General features: G+C 38.2%; 3 protein-coding genes and 1 non-coding gene across 8 annotated transcripts in view; 1 reads left to right on the forward strand and 3 right to left on the reverse strand.

Annotated features, from left to right (window-relative positions):
- Positions 1-641: 641 nt before the first annotated feature.
- LOC110838145 (pickpocket protein 19) overlaps positions 642-21,721 on the reverse strand; it is a 62,983-nt gene continuing 41,903 nt past the window's right edge. The window contains exons 1-12 of one of the 5 annotated variants that reach the window (XM_022081049.2): positions 10,720-12,005; positions 10,416-10,644; positions 9,740-10,008; positions 8,181-8,384; positions 7,531-7,702; positions 6,916-7,079; positions 4,920-5,106; positions 4,370-4,640; positions 4,132-4,185; positions 2,817-2,949; positions 1,909-2,027; positions 642-1,365 (exon numbers count right to left, since the gene is read on the reverse strand). In XM_022081049.2, the coding sequence (XP_021936741.1) occupies positions 1,142-1,365; positions 1,909-2,027; positions 2,817-2,949; positions 4,132-4,185; positions 4,370-4,640; positions 4,920-5,106; positions 6,916-7,079; positions 7,531-7,702; positions 8,181-8,384; positions 9,740-9,990 (1,779 nt within the window). In that variant the 5' untranslated portion in view covers positions 9,991-10,008; positions 10,416-10,644; positions 10,720-12,005 and the 3' untranslated portion in view covers positions 642-1,141. Of the gene's footprint in view, positions 1,366-1,908; positions 2,028-2,816; positions 2,950-4,131; positions 4,186-4,369; positions 4,641-4,919; positions 5,107-6,915; positions 7,080-7,530; positions 7,703-8,180; positions 8,385-9,739; positions 10,009-10,415; positions 10,645-10,719; positions 12,006-21,721 lie in introns of those variants that run through there. The other 4 variants (XM_087340857.1, XM_022081048.2, XM_022081050.2 and 1 more) reach the window with 4 other exon arrangements.
- Positions 11,653-11,725, forward strand: TRNAV-AAC (transfer RNA valine (anticodon AAC)). The gene has a single exon. It is a non-coding gene; the product is annotated as a tRNA-Val (tRNA).
- LOC110838152 (apolipoprotein D) lies at positions 12,139-15,251 on the reverse strand. Its single transcript, XM_022081060.2, has 3 exons — positions 15,092-15,251; positions 13,971-14,220; positions 12,139-12,677 (listed from the first exon to the last, which is right to left on the reverse strand). The coding sequence occupies exons 1-3, from the start codon at positions 15,206-15,208 to the stop codon at positions 12,445-12,447; spliced, it is 600 nt and encodes a 199-aa protein (XP_021936752.1). The 5' UTR covers positions 15,209-15,251; the 3' UTR covers positions 12,139-12,444.
- LOC147871245 (apolipoprotein D-like) lies at positions 19,121-21,126 on the reverse strand. Its single transcript, XM_087340058.1, has 3 exons — positions 20,966-21,126; positions 20,441-20,690; positions 19,121-19,492 (listed from the first exon to the last, which is right to left on the reverse strand). Exons 1-3 carry the CDS (start codon positions 21,080-21,082, stop codon positions 19,260-19,262), a joined length of 600 nt encoding a protein of 199 aa, XP_087196184.1. The 5' UTR covers positions 21,083-21,126; the 3' UTR covers positions 19,121-19,259.

Raw genomic sequence — 21,721 nt, forward strand, 5'->3', positions numbered from 1 at the left:
ATGCTGGTTAATTTCCAGCATTGTAACAGGCCAAATAAATGTACTGCTAGGGCCACATGCGAACTGTCAACAGCTGCTTGAGAAAAAAAAATACTTAAACTTTCACTTTTATAACATAACCTGTATAGGAATCTTATTCCATTCAGTTTTGAAATGCCAGTCATTTTTGTAAGTTACCGTACTGGCCTATAATTTTAAGCTGATAGATATTTGGTCGCTCCATTACCAGATTTTGCTTTTAATAAAAAAAATTTTTGAAAAATATTTATTTAATGTGTGTTGTATTTTGATTTATGTGACTTGTCTTGTTGGAGGTTGTCAACGTTTTGGGGAATATATCAGGAGTTTAAGTGACTATAGGGGAGGTGATCCTTTCTCCTGATACATTGATAATTACCTGCAAGAACACATAATGTCACAACAAAACCACAACTAATCTACTGCCATGAGAACCTCATTTGTAAGATTTATTTGTTTCTTAGTATGTTTTATCTGCACTGTTTATACAGTGTTGACTACAAGTGATAAATTGTGAAGTAATAGGAATTCATGACCAATTGTAAGGTACCATTCCAGCATTTCTTGGCCAAACTATTGAAACCCATTACAAAACCTGAGGATAGTTCATGATTTAGACTATGCATTTTCAGAATATTTTATTGAAATTGACACTGAAATATATTTTTGACATAATATCTGTATAATATTTTAATAAATGGGATCAGCTGCTCAGAACAATAAAATTATATAAGAATTCTGATCTTATAAATAGAAGTGTAACACATCCTTATCTGTAGCCATTATGTTTAGTAATTTTATATCAGCAACATATTTATTTAGATGAAGATTTATACAATTTTAATTCATTAAAGTACATTGATAACTATACACACCATGTACTTTAGCATTGAATAACTTTTCATTTTACCACAGAGCATCATGGGTTTTGTATAATTCTCAAAATATACAGTGATTATTTCCCTATGCAGCAATAACCAACTGCTCTTGGTAATGGTGAAGTGATGCATTTTCTTTTAGGTAGGAACTGATTTTTAAATAGTATGTACATGAACTACAAGCTCCAAACAGTTAACTGGAGTTCTTCATCTGTAGTATTCCAAACCCATTGAACACCAAGAGTTCAGCGCAGATTTTGGAAACTCAGACTCTTAATAGAATTCCTATGTTGTCTGATGCCGAACGATGGTTTCTTGCGGGGAACATTGTATTTGTGTTTTGGTGTAGATCTCTTCTGGTGCATCAGTCTGTATTGCCAATACAGTCTGAATGTCAGATAGTAGAACAGCTCTGCTCCACTTAGCAATGAAAAACCAAGACATAAACCTGCAATACCACCAAAGGCCACTGAAAAAAAAATTATGTCTGGTCAGAAAACTTGGTTCATTTGCTTTTATTTCATGTAACCACTTGGATTTAGAATGGTACAAAATGCTTGTCATGACGTTAAAAAATAGGAAAACACCTGTCAAAATAACCACTCAGTTAACTGGAGCTATATAAATTAATAAGCCACTATAAGAATACGTTAACAGCCCTACATAAAGAGAATGTGTATCTGATGAACATTTTGCGTGATAAACACGTCAGAATGTATTAATAACTAATCAACAGAAATGTATTATGTAAAACATTATTTACGATCAATGACAATTTATCGGCATTAAGTATCCAAACCAGATGAGAATTATTAATTATTCTGTCAACTTTTACAAAACATTTATCTTACATTAACTCACATTCTTTGCATTTCTCGAGATAGTTATATAATAGTCCACAATCAACAGTTTTCAGTCTGAATGTCAAAAATAGACGGAAGTAGGAAGTACGATTACTGTTGAAGTAATGGACGTGTCTTTTTACAACAATGAGTGAGGCACCCTTACTCACCTAGAAGATCCAGCCAGCTGTACGATATATCGGTCCGATATCTAACAATCGCAGGGTTCTCGAAATGAATATCCATAAAAATTGTATTTTTTATGTCTTCTTCATTTCCACCACCTTCACTGCGGACACATAGCATAAGTTTATGGAGAATTTCTTTCATTAAGATTAAGCGTCTAGCACTATCTTACTTCATCGTTTAAATCCCGACCATCCAGCTCATCCGGCGGCAAGTAGGCCCTTCAGTAGCCAGAACCCGATGGCCTGGACCAATCTTTTGCCATTTTAACAGAAAGGGTTTGTTCTTCACTCCTGAAGACGACTTAAGTTGGCTACAACTCGTCTCAACAGACATCAAGGGACAACAGGAGGGAATTTATACAGCAGACAGCGTTAACTGTTAAACAGTCTTTCATCATGGCTTTTCAATTTAACATTTTTACTTGCGAAAATAAATTGTTTCAGGTAGTCTTACATGATTGCTATTAATATATAGTACGCAACTGCAATCTTGAGACTTGCAAGGAATGTAGGAAGCCCGAAGCGTTAAAGGCAGACGATATCTGTCCTCCTTCCTTCTGGGGGAATTTGCGTATGCAAAGTAATAGACCACTAACGTTAATATCAATATTAATTACAGTTTTTGCTAACCCGGAATGTTTGAAGGGAAGGAGATCCGTAAGATCTTTCCAAAACCTCTTGTTTTAACTGATTTTTAAATCGTTTCCTGTTGTTTACTGTTTCACATAACATTTTAGTCTTCAGAGTGTGTTCTGTAACACTGATAAATATAGCTGGCAATTTAGGGTTTTTAAATGGACGACACTGCTTCAGGTCATCGAAGCTTCCTGTTTTCAGAATCAAGTTCACTCTTTTTATAGCCAACCTTCTCTTGTACTTTGGAAACTTACGCGATACGATACATGGACATTGCAGTAGTGTATTGCGAGAAGCTACAATCTGGCGCGCACACACACTTCATGCCCTCCACTGCATCGCTAAAGAACTCATTCGCTTCTCTCGGCTGATGATAGTTGAAAACAACTGTGAAGAGAACATTACATTAGCTACACCCTTTAAGGAAAAATCCAGGCACTTGCCCGGAGGAACTGAGAAAAAACTACGAATAACCTGAGGACAGCCAGTATCCGAGTCGAGATCTGAATCCGGGATTTCCCGGGAACGAAGCAGGAGCGATGACACCAAACCGCGACGTTCGATAGTATAAAAAAATTCTAAACTAAAATAAATTTAATTTTTTGGCGTTATAATATGTATCTTTTCAAAGACCTCGTTATACAGAAAAAAATCCTCTGGTATCAATTAAATTTCTGAGTCTGTATATAACACCATGCTTTGTTTTTACGTCTACTGAACAGAATAAAATTTTTTGCAGCTCATGCGACAAAAGCGTTTTAAAGTGGCTTGCGTGTAAAAAATGTTAACGATATCTTTAATGAGACATTTTAATTTCATTTTAATGAATGTGTATCCTTCATAGTCATTGCTGGCATGTTAAAAAATTATCTGGAATAAAACACGAGGTTGTCTTTGTCTCTGAGTTGCGTGTCAACCTGAATTCATTCCCATACAAATGCCAGTTACAATACAAACAGATATGCGTCTGATGTTAGAATGTAGGCCTAATTGACTGTAATTATCGCCATCGTCATAGATATGTGTGCTTTATTACTGTCTTTTATGAAATTCATGCGTAGTTATACACACACATACAAACGACAATAGCTTTGACTGAAATAATGTTTGTGATTATTTATTTAACACAAAACTATTAATGTTATCATCCACATTCATTATTATTGTACATTCAAAGAGAGGTTCAGATAGGCTAATCATATAGTTCCAAAAGTGGAAGTAAGACACTAGGCTCACTAGAGAGGCGTCATTTCTCTGGGGGCCTTCCTCCATGGTCAAGCTCCTCCCGCCTATGTGGTACCTACGTCTTTGAGCAGATCACATATTTTTGTTGGCCGCAATTCTATGAAAGTGAAGAAATTACGGGATAATATTATAACGTGACTCAAGGAACTAGGTTGCGAGGATCGTGTCCAATGGAGACGTCTGGTAACAGCGTTCGAGTTCTATTAACGCAGGCGTAGGTCCTACTAGTTCATTACATGGACAGGAAGTTAGCATTTCACAACTGATTACTGACTTATCAACTAATGCGACATGTCTCTTTCGATTCGACGTGCTAAAACTTACGGTTATATTTTGCAAGACACAGATAGCCAGCGACGTCACAAGACGTTGCATTGCCTGTAAAAAAACAAACAAGAAACGTTTTCTTAAATTCGATTGTGCTCTGTTGTAAACTTTTCAGTATGTCAGTACTTCATGATCTTATTCCTGAGGTCATTTCCAGCAGAAAATTGAGCAGATTTGCATGAACACAAAGTAAACAGAAGAGACGAGCTACATCATCGAATTTTTGGTGACTTACCGAGGTATGAATAGAAGAAGTATGGCACACAGTTGCAGTACTGTATGGTGTACCTGAGGTGACACTGCGTGATACAATTATGGAACACGTAGCCGCCTAGATCCATGATGTTTCCTTCATCCTGATACAAACAATCACGTTCTTCTACACTGAGATATCGCACCCTGTCCACTGTGTAGGTGACCTGAGCATTTATGTTTACCCACACAGATTGGCCTCCGGAAATTACCCTTCCGTTCTCTGGATAGTCGTAGGGGTTGTTTACCATAAGCTAAGGCCAATAGAAGACATTGCGGATTTGTAAATGAGGACCTCAAATCACTTTCATACAACAATTTGGAGGAAATATATTTTACAAATGCGTACTTTCTCATTTTTTACACCTAATTGAACTCGTCCATATATCACAGCTAAAGTCACGACTCAAAATTATCAATTTTTAAATACACAAATATAAGCACACATTCATGCATAGGTCTACACACACAACCTAACCAAATAAAGAGGAGTTTTGCTTGAAGTCTGGTTCGGCCAAGACAGTGGTACTTACTATGACGCCCGGCTGTATCTCTGGATCGGGAGGGGAGTCGTTCGTGGCGGTCACTGTGAAGCGAAGACCTCCCCACGGGCCGTAGCTGCTGGTTCGACGAGGGCGCAACTCCTCATCCTTATTCACATCTGGTGAATGTTTTGGGGGCCGCAGGTAGTACGCACTCGAATCAAACCATTTCCGAACCCTGAAACCCCCAGCAGAAACAAGAAGACTCTCCGACCTGCTCAATTTATCTGCCCTGTTTTGTTACATAACGGTTAGGTTAGCATTCAGAATCAAATCGCGCTTTAATTTATAAATTTTTCAGTTCATGCTTTTTAGCAACAAATAATATAATGAAGTAAATCCATGGGACCGAGTGTTTCTTATAAAACTTATAATATGCCGAGCTAATTAAAGAAAAGTGTCGTCATCTATGGGATCCGAAGTTACATCACCATGTTCACATAGCTCGCTACCAGTTCCAATCCAAAGCCAGATGAATCCAATCTACACCTTCCTATTTTCTTTCCCTAAGATCAAGCTTCATATTATCCTCCACTTTTGCATAGATCTTCCGATTGGTTTATTATGTTAAGGCTTCCCTACCAATTTTTTTACGTATTACTCATCACTATTAATGTATGCTACATGTTCTGTCCATCTCATCTGAGTTGATTTCATCATCCTGATAATACTTGGTTGAGAGTACAAATGACGGGTCCTCTCATTATCGAGGCTTCTTCACACTATTATCACTTCAGCACTATTTGGTTCCAAACAAACAGTACAAGAAACAAAAGCACAACAGTAAGCAAATTACATAATAATTGAGAAGGAACAACCTTCAGTTAGATTTCCTCGCAGATGATTTTAGCCTTTCTTATGTTCACGATTCGTATGTCATTTTTATTTTCGTAACACCCCTATAATATTACCTACTAAATTATTCAACAATCTCTCGGTGAATGACTGCTTTCATTTTTACAAAACTTCAAAAACATTCAACAAATATTACATTTTTTTACAAAGTTAGTGATTTGATTTTAACGAGGACTACTGCTCACTTTTATGAAGCAATTTCTGATCCATTAGGAAAAACAGCATCTAAGGACAAGCTTTGTTGTTACATACAGAATGATTGATTGCATAACTTGCACGATTGAGTATGATGAATGGCATAATAGTTTAGAAGGTCACAAACGTCAACCATCATTATTTTATTACAGACATTGATTTTCATACACAAGTCAAAATCCTTTGTTTCCCATATACCAATTACTTCATTGTTCATACCGAATGCTACAGACACAAGTCGTTAAAACCCCAAGAATAAATCACTCGTATTAAATAACTACTGTCTTTATTGTATGTCCTCATTTCTATTCTTATTCAGGAGTGTATGGACCTGCAAGGGGTCTGAGGAACCACCATGATCCATAAACTCGTTCCCACAACACCACGACGGCGAATACAGGCCCAGAGTTAAGTCCTCACACATTGCAATCTTAGCACTAGATGAAGTTTAGTAAGATACATTTATTTATAGTTTATTTAACAACGCTATTAGTATCTCGGAATACAGTGTCGAATTGTATTTTGATTTATGACTTGTAAATTTGAAATGATGTGAAAGAAAGCTGTCGTGGCCTAATTTAAGGCACCAGTACTATTGGGGTATTTTCCCGGAAGAAATGAGGAAAATTTATCAGGAGAGCCGGTCTCCCGGCCAAGATTTGTACCAGGGAACTCCGAAATATGAATCAGTTATTTTGACCAGTCGACCATGAGGTGTGTTGTTGGTTCTATACTTCGACCGTTTGACCCCAAAGGAATAGCCGTATATACCCATTTTATTTCCAAAACCAAACTAGACGTTGTGGAGAAGATAAACATTTCCGAGAATCAAACCATCTAACCTGAAGTTACTCACATTATCGACTGAACTGTCGCTTCTCATATTCTTATTACTGATGTAGCTCATGTTCATTTGTTCATTAAAACTCTGACTCACCCAGAGCTGACTTCTGACACCTCCGAGTTGAATGAGTAGCAGTAGCCATACTCTGTCCTCTGAAGCTCGAAGATGTCACAGCAGTTGTGGTAATCATTCCGCCACCAGCATTGACTCACGGTCATCAGCTCGCTGCACTCCGGCATCACCTGAACATACGACGTCTACTTCCTTAAAATATTTCCACCTCTGTGGAGAATCCGTCGGACGTAATGAGTCCGTTGACACTTGCTAGTACTCCTTGAAAAGGGTTTCGATCCATTGCAAGACTCTGCCTGCAGCGTAGGTTACATCACGTTACTTTAGATTACGTTAGAATAGAGGGCTAATACAAATGTTATCAAATACTAAAGGAATACATGAGTAGTACGTGGCCCAGTTCAGTAAATAAGTTAGATTATTTTCAAAATTCTATTCAATAATGACGGTCATTAATAGAAAATTTAAGACTGTGACACTACGTAAGCCCACATAAAACAGACACTTCACATATTTGCATGTGGCTCTTAAAATATGACTTATGGATCATACTAAAATTAAGAATTTCACAATAAAATTAATTATACTAGAGCAGCTTTGTAAAATATTGATAGTTATGACTTATAAACGACTTACATCGAGCATGAGCTGTGACACGTTCAATGTGGCCAGCTCCGGAGTGTTGACGAAAGAAGTGTTTTCGAAGTAATTCCCGACAAGATCAAAATCCCCAAACTCTACCAGCGCCATGGATTTGAGAAAAATGTGAAACATTTTTATGGTTTCGTTGGAAGCATCAGCGAGATATCTGTGAAAACAGTTACGAGGATTACACTTGAATGACTGGCAGATACAAAGCCAGTCCACTTCATTTCAAGCTATTTATTTGTCAAAGAATTGTTGTCTTTCATCAAAAATTCGTTATTGAAATTTAGGTTTCATCCTATTCAATATTTTTCTGACGTACAATTAGCATATTTCATGCATATGATCCATTAAGATCTTTCAGAATCGTATGCTTTTTCAATCCAATTTTATAACATAATCTCATAGAACAGTCTGATGTGTTGAAGACAAAATAAGAGGTTCATACAGTATGGTATTGAAAGCTGAGTTAGGTTTAACATAATTAATTACGAGAATCTTCATAATTTGTACTTTGTCAGATATTTTTTTAATGGCTAATCTGATATTGAACGAAGACACCCATTAAGAAATTTGTTACTTAGTAATGTGTTTTGACTGAATGTTTGTGCTACTGAAAAGTGTATAAGAAGTTATTTTACCGTTCCTGGAATTGCATAGCTTTCTTCCAGTGTACTCTGTTGGCGTCACATAGTGTTACAGACGGAAACGGGATATTTGATATGGGAAAGTTGGTACTCTCTATGACAGACATTGTGGGACTGTTAGCGAATCGTTGCCAGCTGACAGCAGAAAGGTACATGGTTCCAGAAGCAGCTATAGTACATAGCAAGCTCCAGAGGACTCTAAAAATATATAAAAAGTCAAGAATTTAATCTTATTTTAACAAACATGCTTAAAAATTATTTATTATTAAGAAGCGTTAGTTGAACTGGTAATAAGGATCACTTTTTAATTTTAATTGTATTTTTATAAACTATACGGAATTTTGCAACTGAAATTTTGTTTCAAAATGGGATTGGAAAGTTGATCAAACACGGTCATATTGTTTATGTGTGAGCCATTATCAATATCTCCACGTTGCAGGGCTTTCCTTGAAAAGATGACAGTCATTTATATGGTCGACGAATTTACTAGTTCATAGAACCAAAATGTTTGTCACCGTATTCACAAAATCCGCAAGTAATTTCTCTTCTGGGAAATATAAAATTGTTCGCCGTGCTTATTAAACACCACGTCACATTTAAATATTCAACCCCTACTCTAAAGAAGACACAACTCGTCTCCATTACAAAGATTAGTTGTCTAATGCCATTTAGGGAAATAATTCCTGTTTATCATAAGATTCATATACCCATAAATGCACTCTTTAGATAAACGTTTGAGTTGCTGAATTTTAAAGTAGGTAGTTTATATAGTTACCAATGAAACCCAAAGGGTTAAACCTCACAACAGAAAGTTAAAGGCTTAAAACACAAAATTTCTCGTTCTTTAATAAAAAATCATTTTTATGAATTTAAAAGGAGAGTAGATTTTGTACATATCATTTGTACTGAATGTTAGATTGTTTTGTTTATAAATAATCTGTTGTTGACAGGCGCAGTCAGCACTTCACAGTATCACATATTCTATTACTACCATATTTATCACTGGAGATATGTCATTACATAAAGTACCAAAGAAAATATATAAACCTTAGAGGAACGAAGCGGGAATATATAGGTCATTACATCACGGGAAAGTTTATGATTGGTACAGATCACAACGTACAGTAAGGCAGTGAAATTGTATCCAACGGGCGCTGAAATACAATGGAGAAGGCAAGAAATGCATACAAAACTCTACGAACAGAATTGAAATCTCTTGGAAAGCGGCTACTTGCTAGACGGTGTGTAGGAAGATTTCATGAAGACGGGTGTCGAAGGAAAAAGGTTGTTAGGATGACAGATGAATGGAATCGCCTCAGGAACACATTCACATTCTGATTTTATAACCAGTTATTTAGTTAGTACGCAGTGTTTTATAGTATTTCGTAAAAAAAATTATATACAAAAAACACGTGTATCTGCCCAATGAATAGTTTTTGTAAATAAGGATTTGTGATTTGACCGTGTAGAAAACGTCCTGTCTGGAATAACTACACTTATTTATCTGGAATTCTGGGCATACGAAGCGCTCATTACGAGATTTGAACACTCACCTTTCATACCAGTGTCTGTCGCGCTGGGCAATGTACTTCATGCCGTGCAGGGATGTATTTTCACAATAATCGAAAATAAACCCTCTGATAATGATGGGTTGTTGTTGTTGTTGTTGTTGTTGATGTTGTCGTCGAGTTTGGAACGTGTCGTATTGCGATACTGGATACGCCGGAGTTTTCGATGGTTCCTTGTATCCGAAATAAAGCCGTCGTTCATGTGAGTTCATCCCGTTCACTGGCTGTGTCCACATGACGGCTTTAAACGTATTCTGCAACCAGACGCCAAACTTACATAACCTTCTATAATCCTTCATATTCTGCGGAGATTTTCATCAGATATCGCTTACGTTTTTGACATAAAACTTTCGAGGATTAAAATATAAACAAATGCATTCCCTTATGTTTCTAAAGGAAGAAAATAATCACTATCTTTATACACTTAACGTAGGGTAAATTATATATTAATTCAACAATAATACTATCAGAGAAATTACAATCTCATATCATAAAATAAAATACTCTAAAACTACTTTTACTGCGAGCACAGAGGGCACAGGGGTCGTGGGGGGTTGACAGATGATTATGAAGCAACGGTGGAATGGTGATTGGCACGGTAAAACCGGGTAAGTTGGAGAAAAATCTACTCCAGTGCTACTTCATCCATCCCGAATCTCACCTGAAGTCACCCGGAATGAACGCCCGTCCCCACAGTGAATAGCCATCATTAAGTCGCCTGAGCTATGACACGGCCTTGAAAGATTTTCTTTGAGTATTATTTCCGTACGCAAATTTCTGTGCCAACTATTTCAGTGCAAAGCCGCATTTAAATTTAAATATAAAATACGAATAATGAAATTATAGCATAGTTTGATTATTTTAGTGTCTGTTTGCAGAAATGAACATTCCTGAAAACAAAAGACAATGACATTAAAAACCAACGTTTTTAAGAAGTAAAATCCCCGGAAATGACAATTACATACCTTTCGCTCACGCTAATTTGTTGCGAGAATGATTCCACACTGAGACACTGTGAAAGAGTAAATTACATAATGGACAAGCGGAAATAGTTCTTTACGCAACAAGCAACTTGCCATCATGTCGGTGTGTCACGTTCAATCAGTACAGCCCTTACGACAGACAAGAAACAACTGAAGTACTACACCAGCATATGCATGTCGCTTCGTGCTACCACCGACAGCGACATATCGATTGTGATAAATCCGAGTATTAATAATGCATCTTATGTCGCCCATGACGTATTTGCAGACTCTGTATATGTCAATGAAAGCCAAAGGGTTTACAATTCAAAATGAAGGTCAAAGTATTTTATGGTGTGACGGTTATGATTTGATGGTGCGTCGTGGGTACTGCCAAGTTCACGCCATACACAAAATGTATCTAGTGCAACACCAAACACCACGGTTTTATGCCAATCTGTCAGAAAACGCTTTAACATTTCATATACATCGTGTCTAAATTGACCGTTTATTTTAAAAAGAGGGAGGAGTCAATGCTTCATAAAATTCAGTTTCTATGGATTCGCGTTCGATAAAGTTTCGGCTATAAAATTTATGGAAATGGAGTGAGCGGAGAATTTCAACTTTCGATTAAAGCTGGGCCACTGTTCATCGGTAAACCATGAAAACCCATGTGTTAGGACCTCTGACTTAAGAAACAGACGTCTGGAGTACAAAGTTTGAGCGACATTTATTTTCGTTTGATATCATATTCTTGTTTCATAGCTTGAATTTTCTCTGCCAGTTAAGTAACTTAACCTACTTGCATAGATCAATGTCCTGACAACCATCTACGAAGCGAATTCCACGCAAGTATGTCGTTATGCAGATTAGCACATCATTGAGGCACATTATATACCAAATGATCTCTGTAATAATTCCATCAACTCATCAACTGTTTCCGTGGTGTAGTGGTTATCACATCCGCCTAACACGCGGAAGGTCCCCGGTTCGATCCCGGGCGGAAACAATTTTTTTTAATACCATCAGTATAAATATAGTTGTTGAAAGTTTTATTTTCGTGATTTGGCAAATAAACAACAACTAATATCAGGCAAAACAACAACAACAAAAAAGATTGTTGCATCACACACAGAAGCGTAAATCATTTCATTTGTACTGGACTGAAGTGGTTCAGATCAGACTTATGACAGGTTTTAGTCTTTCTCTGATTTTAATTAGGTTCACGTAATGTGGGAGTTTGTAGTTTATATGATATAAACGAAGTACAGGAATATATACATGGGTGCGGCTTTCTATCTCCCCCCCCCCCATAAACCACCTATATAATACTACTTCAGGTAAAACAACAAGTAGCGTATGTACCTAATTCTATTATGTAAGTAGTGATGAGGAGTCGTTAAATAAACCAAGAAACAAGAGTATAGTTAATGCCTCATTTGGAATTAAGTAGTGTTAAGTTTTATTAGGGCTGGAATAAGAACATACACAAGAACATATAGCACATGTCTGCAAACTGTGTCTTGCAGACTAAATATTAAAAGCAAATTACTATTGTCCGATATTTTAGACCTGGCCGCTGTTAAGCGCGTTAGGGGAAGTACATCGTTACATGTGATAAGGTAAACAACAGTAATGCATAATGCATATTCATAAATTCCACTGCGCTCTAGTGAACGCGGCCATGTCTAAAGGGATATCGGTTACAGTTCAGATAAAATGTGTTGCTTAACAGGAGGAGTTGTCCACAACAGCCCACTCGTCTTCAGGGATATCAAAGCTACTCATTACTGACTTTAGAGTAGTCAGAATTCCCTCGTCGAGGGTCTTGGATCGGCTCCAGATCTGATTTATGACAAACTTATTAAAAGTGTCTTCCTTCTCGTCATAGTGTTCCTTGCATCCGTGCACCAGAGCGTAGGTATTGTAGTCAGTAGCAATGATCGAGTGTTTCATGATATCTGTGGACATTACACGAGTATATGATATTAAGTCTGTTCCGATTTCGAAACCAGGATTAAAAACGATGATTCAAATATTGACGGAAAACCTTCATCTGCCATTCTCAAATATCTGTAACTTCGAATTATTTGAGTAACTTTAACGGAGACATGCTGAAATTAAATAAATTGGAATATCATTTGTATGATATAACGTGATAAGCTTCACAAAAGTGAATTTGTATCTGCAATAAATAAAAACCAAGAGAAATAACATATGCAAAATATAAATAATATATTCCATTTCGGTAAGCTACATTCCTCGCACTTGTTTAAAATATGACAGAGACAAAATGAATATTGAAGATAACAATATTGTGACTGTACGTGTGCTCCAATGGTAGAACACGTAATTTTCATAGACCTCACTGTCCCTTATTTACATTACTGCAAATACAAATCCACTGTCACAAATCTTAACGAATAAACACATCAAGTTTTTTTATTCATCTTACATTTTTACGAATGAGATCCTGTGGCTCTTCCAATCCAAAATCTCTAAGATCCATTTTAACATTATCCTCCCATGTAAGCCCATGCTTTCCGAGTGGAATATTTCCTTCAGGGTTTCCAACCAAAATTTTATAGGCTATACGGTGTATACATTTCTCATGTGCTCCATGTGTGATATGTAACCCCCCTTGATTACATCATCCTAATAAATATTTGGTGAATATTTAAAATTATGGAGCCAGTCGTTAATTTAAAATAAAGTCGTAGTTCTTAATCAGATGTATGTTTTATGTTACGTAAACAATTTTTGTACTAGTAACCGTTTATAAGGAATGGGTGTCTCAAATTCGGCTTAATATATTTTAATATTTATATCAGGTTTCATGAATTACTGATGTAGACCAAAATTAAATTCTCCAGACAATGTTTAGTAAAGACCCTTGTGCCATATTTTATAGACATCCATTAAGTATTTTCCAAGATAAAAATTGTGGACGGACAGCAACTAAATCCTGCAAAAACACTTTATTATTTTAAAAAAATACAGGTCCAGATCTGTGTATTTCTCAGCTTTACTTGAGTTGTCTTCTAAAGACAGACGATGACTTACTGTAGACTGATCCCTCATGTAGAAAGTCTAACCATCGATCAGTTGAACAGGATTTAAATAATCTATATAATAAAGGGAATAAAGACTCTAAAGAGGGAGTAACTTTAAGAAGAAGTATATGTAATAAATGAATTAGCGAAGTTTCCTTCCAAAGACAAGACGACTTTGGACACTGTGTCCAAGATACTCACTGTGCCACTTGTCGTCTTTTGGAAATTTGAAAGCCATGGAAGTGGAGGACGCGAGACCTGGCTTAAGGGCCTGTCCCCTGGCTTCTATATGCTTTTCGACGCCGTCCGCCTTCTTCACAAGTATGTCGAAGTGGGTTTTGGTAACATTACCCACAGTCTCCGCCGTGAAGTGGATCTTGTCGCATTTAATTTCGTCGGAGAAAAGGTTAGGTCTGAACACGTTAGCTACGGAGTACCAGTCACCTGAGAACTACAAACACAGGGCACCATGTTAAACAACAGAAGACAGACTTGCGATCTTCACAAGCCACTTCTTTTCGCTTCAGAATTGAATTTTTAAAATCTTTTATCCCTGAGGAAGGAATCCTTGATACACAGTGGATAAAAGGTTGAGACTGCCCCAGAGCCCCTGAGGATATGACATCGAAGAGGAGTCTTGGCCACTGCTGAGTATAGAACCCAGGCTCACATGTTATACGTTAACATTTTAATCTGAAGGTTTACTAGCCTACTGAATTGTAAGTAAATGAAAAAGCAGGGCAGGTAAACCAAGATAAAACAATAAAAAAGAAACGAGCTCAAGAAAATTTGCTGTGAGGAAGTCCAGAATATTTTATGTAGGTTACAGAGGTTTTTGCACGTGCCGGGTCGTAGTTTCAGGTTTCAAGACAAAGTTAATTTTTCATGCTTCCAAATATATCTCACTTAAATACAGTCACAAGGTGGAGACTACTTTAAACTGTCACTTGACAAGATTCAATAATCCACTTCTGTGAACACAGCTTGGAATTTTGCAACTACATTGTTATAATTGTCGGCTCAGTGTGAACTACGTATTGAACTAATTAGGATTAAGGTTTTCACGGCGGTGATTCCGAAGACGACTATCTTCTGGTAGAAATTTACCAACGTTTCAGAGGTATTTGCTACCTTTATCATCAGGATAATCGCCTTGATGACGGAAGCACCACTACACGGCGCTGAAACCCAGAAGACAGCTAAGTTCTGAATTGTCTCACTCCATACTTTATTTATATTTGACTTACATCCGCTCTTCAGACAACGCGGATGATGTATAATACGACTAGCAAAAGACTTTCAAATGCCAATAACGGCGTTACCTTCTGTTCGTCGAAGGGATACTTCCCTAAGGACGGCAGACAGCGGGTGGTGTGGAAGTGACCGGACGCCAGTCCACACCAGAACAGCAAAGAGACTACACACAGCAACTTGAACATCTTGAAGAGGGTTGTGACTTGTCGCCCGAGCAGCGACACCTTTTGTACTCAGCAGGTGGTAATTACACACAACACGTGACACCGCGGGGGGAAAGGTTGTTTCCTGAAGCCTGACCGCTCTAACAAAGGAATCATTATGAGACTAGAGATTTTTCTCTCCTGCCTTCAGGAACTAATGAGTTCAATTACTGATGAAGAATGCCTGGGATTCACTGATTGCGTGTCGGTTCCAAACAATGAAGTCATCATATAAAACACATGTTCATAGTGGCCTTAATACTAACCTAACCTCGCACATTACATTCGTCGACTTTCGTACGTCTGCACTTCAGGGACGAAATTCATGTTTTACTCCTGGGAAACAAATTATTTCATACATATAGACACGTTGAGTATATTCAGCTTGGACAGTGTTTGCTCGTACCATCTATTCATCCACGACAGTCTGATACTTGAAAATAAACATCAAAGTATACCGAATTATAATTTTGCATGCTGCTTTGTACGGGGGTGAAACTTGGTCACGCGCCTTGGGAATAGATTGAGGAAATCTCGAACAGAGTGAAAATTACACACCGAGGAAATTCATACTTTATAATCTGCACCGAACGTTGAGGTGGTCAAATCTAGAACGAGATCGGGGCATGTAGCAAGCATGGGTAAAACGAGAAATGCACACACAATTTTAACCGGAGAATTTGAAGGGAAGTGACTACTTCGGAGCCGTAGGTGCTTTTGGGGAATAATATTAAAATATGCCTCAAAGAAAGAGATTATGAAAATGTAGACTTGGATTAATCTGGCTTCGGATAAGCTCCACGGTAATGAACCTGTGAAGTGTAAGTGGCCCAAATGGCACGAAGGGCCTAAATGAACTGAAAGGCCCAAAGGGCTAAAATTGCCCTGAGGGCCTAAGTAGCCCCCAGGGGCGAAGTGGCCCAAACTGCCTAAATGTTCCAAAGGGCCTAAATTGCTGAAAGGTTTTAAATGGCCCAAAGAGCATAAGTGTCCCAAAGGACCGAAATGCCCATAAAGGACCAAAGGGCCTAATTGGCCAAAAGAGCTTAAATGGCGCTTTACCCCCGAGGAAAGAACTCTGGTACTGACTGGATAGGAGACTGGGTGATCCTCAAAGTCGGTCTGAATTTTGTGACAAAGAGGAGAATCCTAGCATTCAGAGAATCGAACATATGTCGTCCAGCCCGTAACTACGAGGGTCGCTCATTAAGTAATGCCCCACATTTTTTTTCTCAGCCAATAATGAAGATAGAAAAGTGTACTTTTACATGCTTGAGATTTGATGTTTCCCGCGTTCGTGTACGGAGTTTCAAATGATTCCAACCGATAGCGGAGCTGTAGTGAACTGTTAAAATGGCGTCTGTGAACGACTCTCGTTACAAGCAACGAGCTGTAATTGAATTCCTTGTTGCTGAAAAAGAAACGGTGGTGAACATTCATAAACGTTTGTGTGCTGTGTATGGAAGCTGTGCAGTCGATAGGAGCACCGTTGGTCGCTGGGCTAAGAGAGTTAAAGCTTCAGGAAGTGAAGAAACCGAGCTCCGTGATCTGCCGCGCTCTGGGCGTCCTGCCACAGCCACCACTCCAGACATGTTGAACCGCGCGGATGCCATTATTCGTGAGGATCGGCGCGTCACAACTCGACAATTGGCCCAACAGCTTTCAGTCAGCAATGGAAGTGTGATTGCAATTATCCAGGCTCTCGCATATTCGAAGGTGTGCGCAAGATGGGTTCCACGAAGTCTCACAGCAGACCACAGGATTCAAAGGAAAACGATTTCTTCTGAATTGTTGGAGCGTTTTGATGCTGAGGGAGAGGTCTTTCTGTCCCGGATCATTACAGGTGACGAAACCTGGATACACCACTTTGAGCCAGAGACAAAAAGGCAGTCAATGGAGTGGCATCATCCTCAATCACCGAGAAAGAAGAAATTCAAGACAACTCCCTCCGCCGGAAAAGTCATGATGACTGTCTTTTGGGACAGTGATGGGGTCATTCTTGTGGATGTGATGCCAAGAGGTGCGACCATCAATTCAGACGCGTACATCAGGACCCTGAAAACCCTCAAGAAGCGTTTTCGACGAGTTCGGCCTCACAAGCATCCAGCAGAAATTTTGCTCCTGCACGACAATGCACGCCCTCACACAAGTCTGAGAACCCGGGAAGAAATCACCAAATTGGGTTGGACGGTGCTACCCCATCCACCCTACAGTCCAGATCTGGCACCCTCCGACTTCCATCTCTTTGGGCCACTTAAAGATGCTATCCGCGGAACAAGATTTGAAGATGACGAGAGCGTGATTCAAGCAGTGAGGACATGGCTACGTGCACAGGACAAGAGCTGGTACCGGCAAGGCATGCATGCACTTGTTCCACGCTGGCGTAAAACCGTACAAGTTGATGGGGACTATGTGGAAAAATAGTATGTGTAAAGGAAACATTGATTTATATTGTCACTAAATTTGAGCCATCTTGAATAAATATGTTCTGAGGAAAAAAATGTGGGGCATTACTTAATGAGCGACCCTCGTATAATAATTCAATATTTATTAAAAACTTTTTCCGTCAATCACAAATATAATATTGTTGAAAGATTAAAACATCATTTAACGTTTCCCATCGAGTACTCGATTACAAATATATAAATATATAAATATTTTAATAATATATAATCACAATATGACGCATTTACAATATCTTATAATAATTCAATTCAATTCATTTATTTAAGTGCTTAACAACAATTACAGCCGAGCACTGACAAACAGTACAGGATAATATACTGTAATCTACAAATGCCTTAAAAATGAAGAAATAACATTGGGAAACAAACGAAACCTAACCCAGATGTACAATGTAAAACAAGTGTAATTAAATTAAATTTGATTTCTTAGGTGCTTGACAGCAGCTGAAGAGCTAATTACAGGCAAGCACTAAAATTAAAAACAAAATTAAACACGATAAGGTGACACAATAATAATAACAATAATAATATAAATAAAACTTATAATGACAGTGTTACGAGACCACGAAAAAATCTGATATTGTGGGATATGTAGAAAAGACTCAGAAAACTATTGATTATATTTTAAGATTAAAAATCTACATACATTCGTTCCTTATTGAACTACTGCACAAAACAATGTAATTTGTAATCAAGATAATCAGGTAATCTAGAGGAGACAATTAGATGTAAATCGATAGCATAGTATATGCCTTCATACAAACAGACGTGAGGCTGTTCTAGAAAACAAATGATACTGTAGTATCGACCTATAATCACTGACAAACTAATTACTGACACTGTACTGCACGAGAGAGGAAAAGTTGCAGGTATCGTGTTGAGACCCCGGTACGCCTGCGGAAGTACTTGGTAATGAAAAAAAAACGAAGAGACAGACGTGCCTCGACAGCCATTGCACGAAGAGTTCACGAAGGATAATATGTATAGGACTATATGCTGAAGGAATAAATAACAAGAAACTACACAGTATCAAAATACTGCAAATTTGTTAATCATATAATTCAGTGTAAAACACGGTTTAATGCTAAGTTAAATCTTATTTCTGGATGGTGACGCAGTAGGTTCTGTTGTCGATATATTGGAGAATCTTCTTGTTTCCACCTAAATCTGCATGGCACTATCACATAGTAACATGGCTCAGGACAGGGACCAGTGGCGGACTATTGTGAACACGGTAATGAACTTTGGGATATTCTTGAGTGACTGAGTGACTGTTGGCTTCTCAGGAAGGACTCAGCTCCATGGAGTAAGTAACGCTTATTAGATTAAGATAACATTTCTGACTTTCGTACTTTGTACATATTAACATATGCATAGCATGCCGTCATAAAATCATGAAAGCAAATAAATAAATAAATAAACAACGATGCAAAGATGATACATTTTATTGAATTAAGTACATACTGATCGTACTGGCTCTGTTACAATGTAACAATACACTCAGAGAAACTTTCTACGACATAGTTAAAAGGAAGAAATATGCACTGAAAAGAAGGAAAACGAATACTTCAGCATGAGTCGTTATTAACGTCTTCCCATTCGTTGTCAGCAATGTCTAGACTGCTCATCAGGGACTTGAGTGTCTTCAGAAGTCCCTCGTCGATGGACTTGGAACGACTCCAGATCTGGTCGAACACTGCCTTGCTGAACGTGTCTGTCTTGTTGTTATACAGCTCCTTGCAAGAGTGTACAAGGGCGTACGATTCGTAGTCTGTCCCGAGGATGGACTGTCCCACCACGCCTGCAACAAAACATGCGCGATTATCCCGATATCGGGAACAGAGATCAGTATTCGTTACAGTAATTTCAGGAAAATTGATCCGATGTATAATCACTGTTCTTTAGAGGTCTCGTGCTGAGATGTGATACCATGTGAATTGATGACTTGGTACTTACCTATCTCCATTTAACTAAATAACCGCTCTGATTAACTGAATGGCTTCTATCTTTCGTAAACCTCCGTAAAAAACTACTGAATACTTTACAACATCATAAACACGCAACTGCGGAGACTTGTCGATTTTCATAGTTACCTAACTAACAAAAAGCACAATGTAGTTGGATTTGAGGATCTCACGGCGAAGAGTATGAAAATTCCTGTGTTGTGGGTTGTAGCGCCGCGTAGTCTGGTAGAAGTTTACCAACGTCCCAGAGGTCCTTGCTGGCTCCATCATCAGGGCAATGGGCAATCGCCTAGACGTCGGTAAAATTCTACCAGACCACACGGCTCTACAACTCAGAAGACAGCCATCTTTCTAAAAAACGAAGACACTATCTGTTATCAGAATCCAGTTGCTTAGTGTCATAATTATGCCTATCATTACACTGAGACATTTCCAGTTCAAATTTTCATAACCAATTCTTCAAGTACGCACGTTAATACTATCCTTTCATAGAAGGCCGTTTCAGATTTTTTGTTTCAGACATTCCGGACAAATATGTAGTTCGATTTTGATTTATTTTAGGACGCTTTATCAGAGTTATCTATAACGTAATGCAGAATAACATGGCGACTGCGAGTGGCGGACGGTAAGTGATGTGGAAGGAAATTGCCGTGTTCTGCTTTTAGGAATTAAACCAGAACCTCTTTGGAGAAACTGAATTAAACAACGATAAACTTAAGTCAGTGCCCAGGCTGAGAGAAGTGCAGTGCACAGCAACTTCATGTTGTTGTGGTAAATATGCTAACCATGCCATTTGTCGTGTTCTGAGGATTTCCAAGCCATGACGGTGGTTGAGGCGAATTTTGGCATCACGGCCTGTCCTTTCCCCTCCCAAATCTTCTCAGAGCCGTCGTCCATCTTGAGACGCACTTCGATGTGAGTGTGTGTGAGGTTGCCTACCGTCTCGGCTGAATAGTGCAGTTTATCACATTTCACTTTTCCAGGTATTTTGAGTGGCCGGAAGGCTTTGGACACAACATACCAGTCGCCTGAAAACTGCAAATGTTTGGTAAGACATCTTACCGTCTACTTTTCATATACAATATAGACATATGTGTGTGTATGAAACAAACATTTAAAACACATAGTAATTCAGGTATCTGAGAACATAGTGCTAAGAAAATACATGTAAATAAATAAATAACTGAAAAGTCACTTCATGGTAGAGGAACACTCTTCAGCATTTGGCAGACCACAAACCTTCAGGGCGTACAGAAGAAGTCTTAAGATTCACAGGAATTAGGCTTAGACAGATAAGGGCATTACTGTACCTTCTGTTCGTCGAAGGGATACTTCCCGAAGATCGGCAGACAGCTGGAGGTGTGGAAGTGACCGGAAGCCAGTCCACACCAGAACAGCAAAGATACTACACACAGCAGCTTGAACATCTTGCAGAGGGTTGTGACTTTTTGCCCGAGCAGCGACACCTTTTGTACTCTCAGCAGGTGATAATTACAGGCTGCTCCTTGAAGCCTGACGACACGCAATATACGCGACAATATCCTAAAAGCATTACCCTGTCACCGGCACAATGAAACCACTTCTCACAGTTTCTTGCCCAGAGTCATATTTCGGAAAAACTTTCTGGTGAACAAAAGTCTTTATGTATACGGAAAGATAATAAACAAGCTTATCTGGCGTAAAAAATACTGATATCTTTTAAAATCTTTAGGCCGATACCACACATAGGACAAGTTTGACGAACTTTGTAGACGGATAGAGAAGGATAACACGAAGTTGCGAATTTACGGGATGAAAAATAACATGAAGTTTGATGCATTGAAAAGAGTATTTTGAGGCTGGTTCCAGAATTCAATTGAAAACTCAATTAAAATAAGAATTACGCGTTATGTAAATAATTTATAAAGACGTGAGCTAAAACTTCTGGTTTTCCAATAAATAACTAATTAACTCCTTAATGATGCTTCATAATCCAGTCATTAAAACTGTAAGTCAGTTGGTTTTGAATAACTATAATATAAACCAGGGATGTCCAAAAAAAAAGAGATTCCAACAGCGTCATCTTG

The sequence above is a fragment of the Zootermopsis nevadensis genome, unplaced genomic scaffold, assembly GCF_977971745.1.
Source record: "Zootermopsis nevadensis isolate Lab colony 2312 unplaced genomic scaffold, Znev_1.0 Znev_ptg000061l, whole genome shotgun sequence".
In the NCBI taxonomy this organism is placed as follows: Eukaryota; Metazoa; Arthropoda; class Insecta; order Blattodea; family Termopsidae; genus Zootermopsis; species Zootermopsis nevadensis.

What these genes read in the sequence shown, in the direction of transcription:
- LOC110838152 (XM_022081060.2), bottom strand. Translation starts at nt 15,208, where the DNA reads ATGTTCAAGTTGCTGTGTGTAGTCTCTTTGCTGTTCTGGTGTGGACTG. An exon ending in ATCCCTTCGACGAACAGAAG is followed by an intron (nt 14,221 to 15,091) that starts GTAACGCCGTTA and finishes CTGTGTTTGTAG; the next exon opens with TTCTCAGGTGACTGGTACTC. An exon ending in AAAAGACGACAAGTGGCACA is followed by an intron (nt 12,678 to 13,970) that starts GTGAGTATCTTG and finishes TAATGTCCACAG; the next exon opens with ATATCATGAAACACTCGATC.
- LOC147871245 (XM_087340058.1), bottom strand. Translation starts at nt 21,082, where the DNA reads ATGTTCAAGCTGCTGTGTGTAGTATCTTTGCTGTTCTGGTGTGGACTG. An exon ending in ATCCCTTCGACGAACAGAAG is followed by an intron (nt 20,691 to 20,965) that starts GTACAGTAATGC and finishes AAACATTTGCAG; the next exon opens with TTTTCAGGCGACTGGTATGT. An exon ending in AGAACACGACAAATGGCATG is followed by an intron (nt 19,493 to 20,440) that starts GTTAGCATATTT and finishes GTTTTGTTGCAG; the next exon opens with GCGTGGTGGGACAGTCCATC.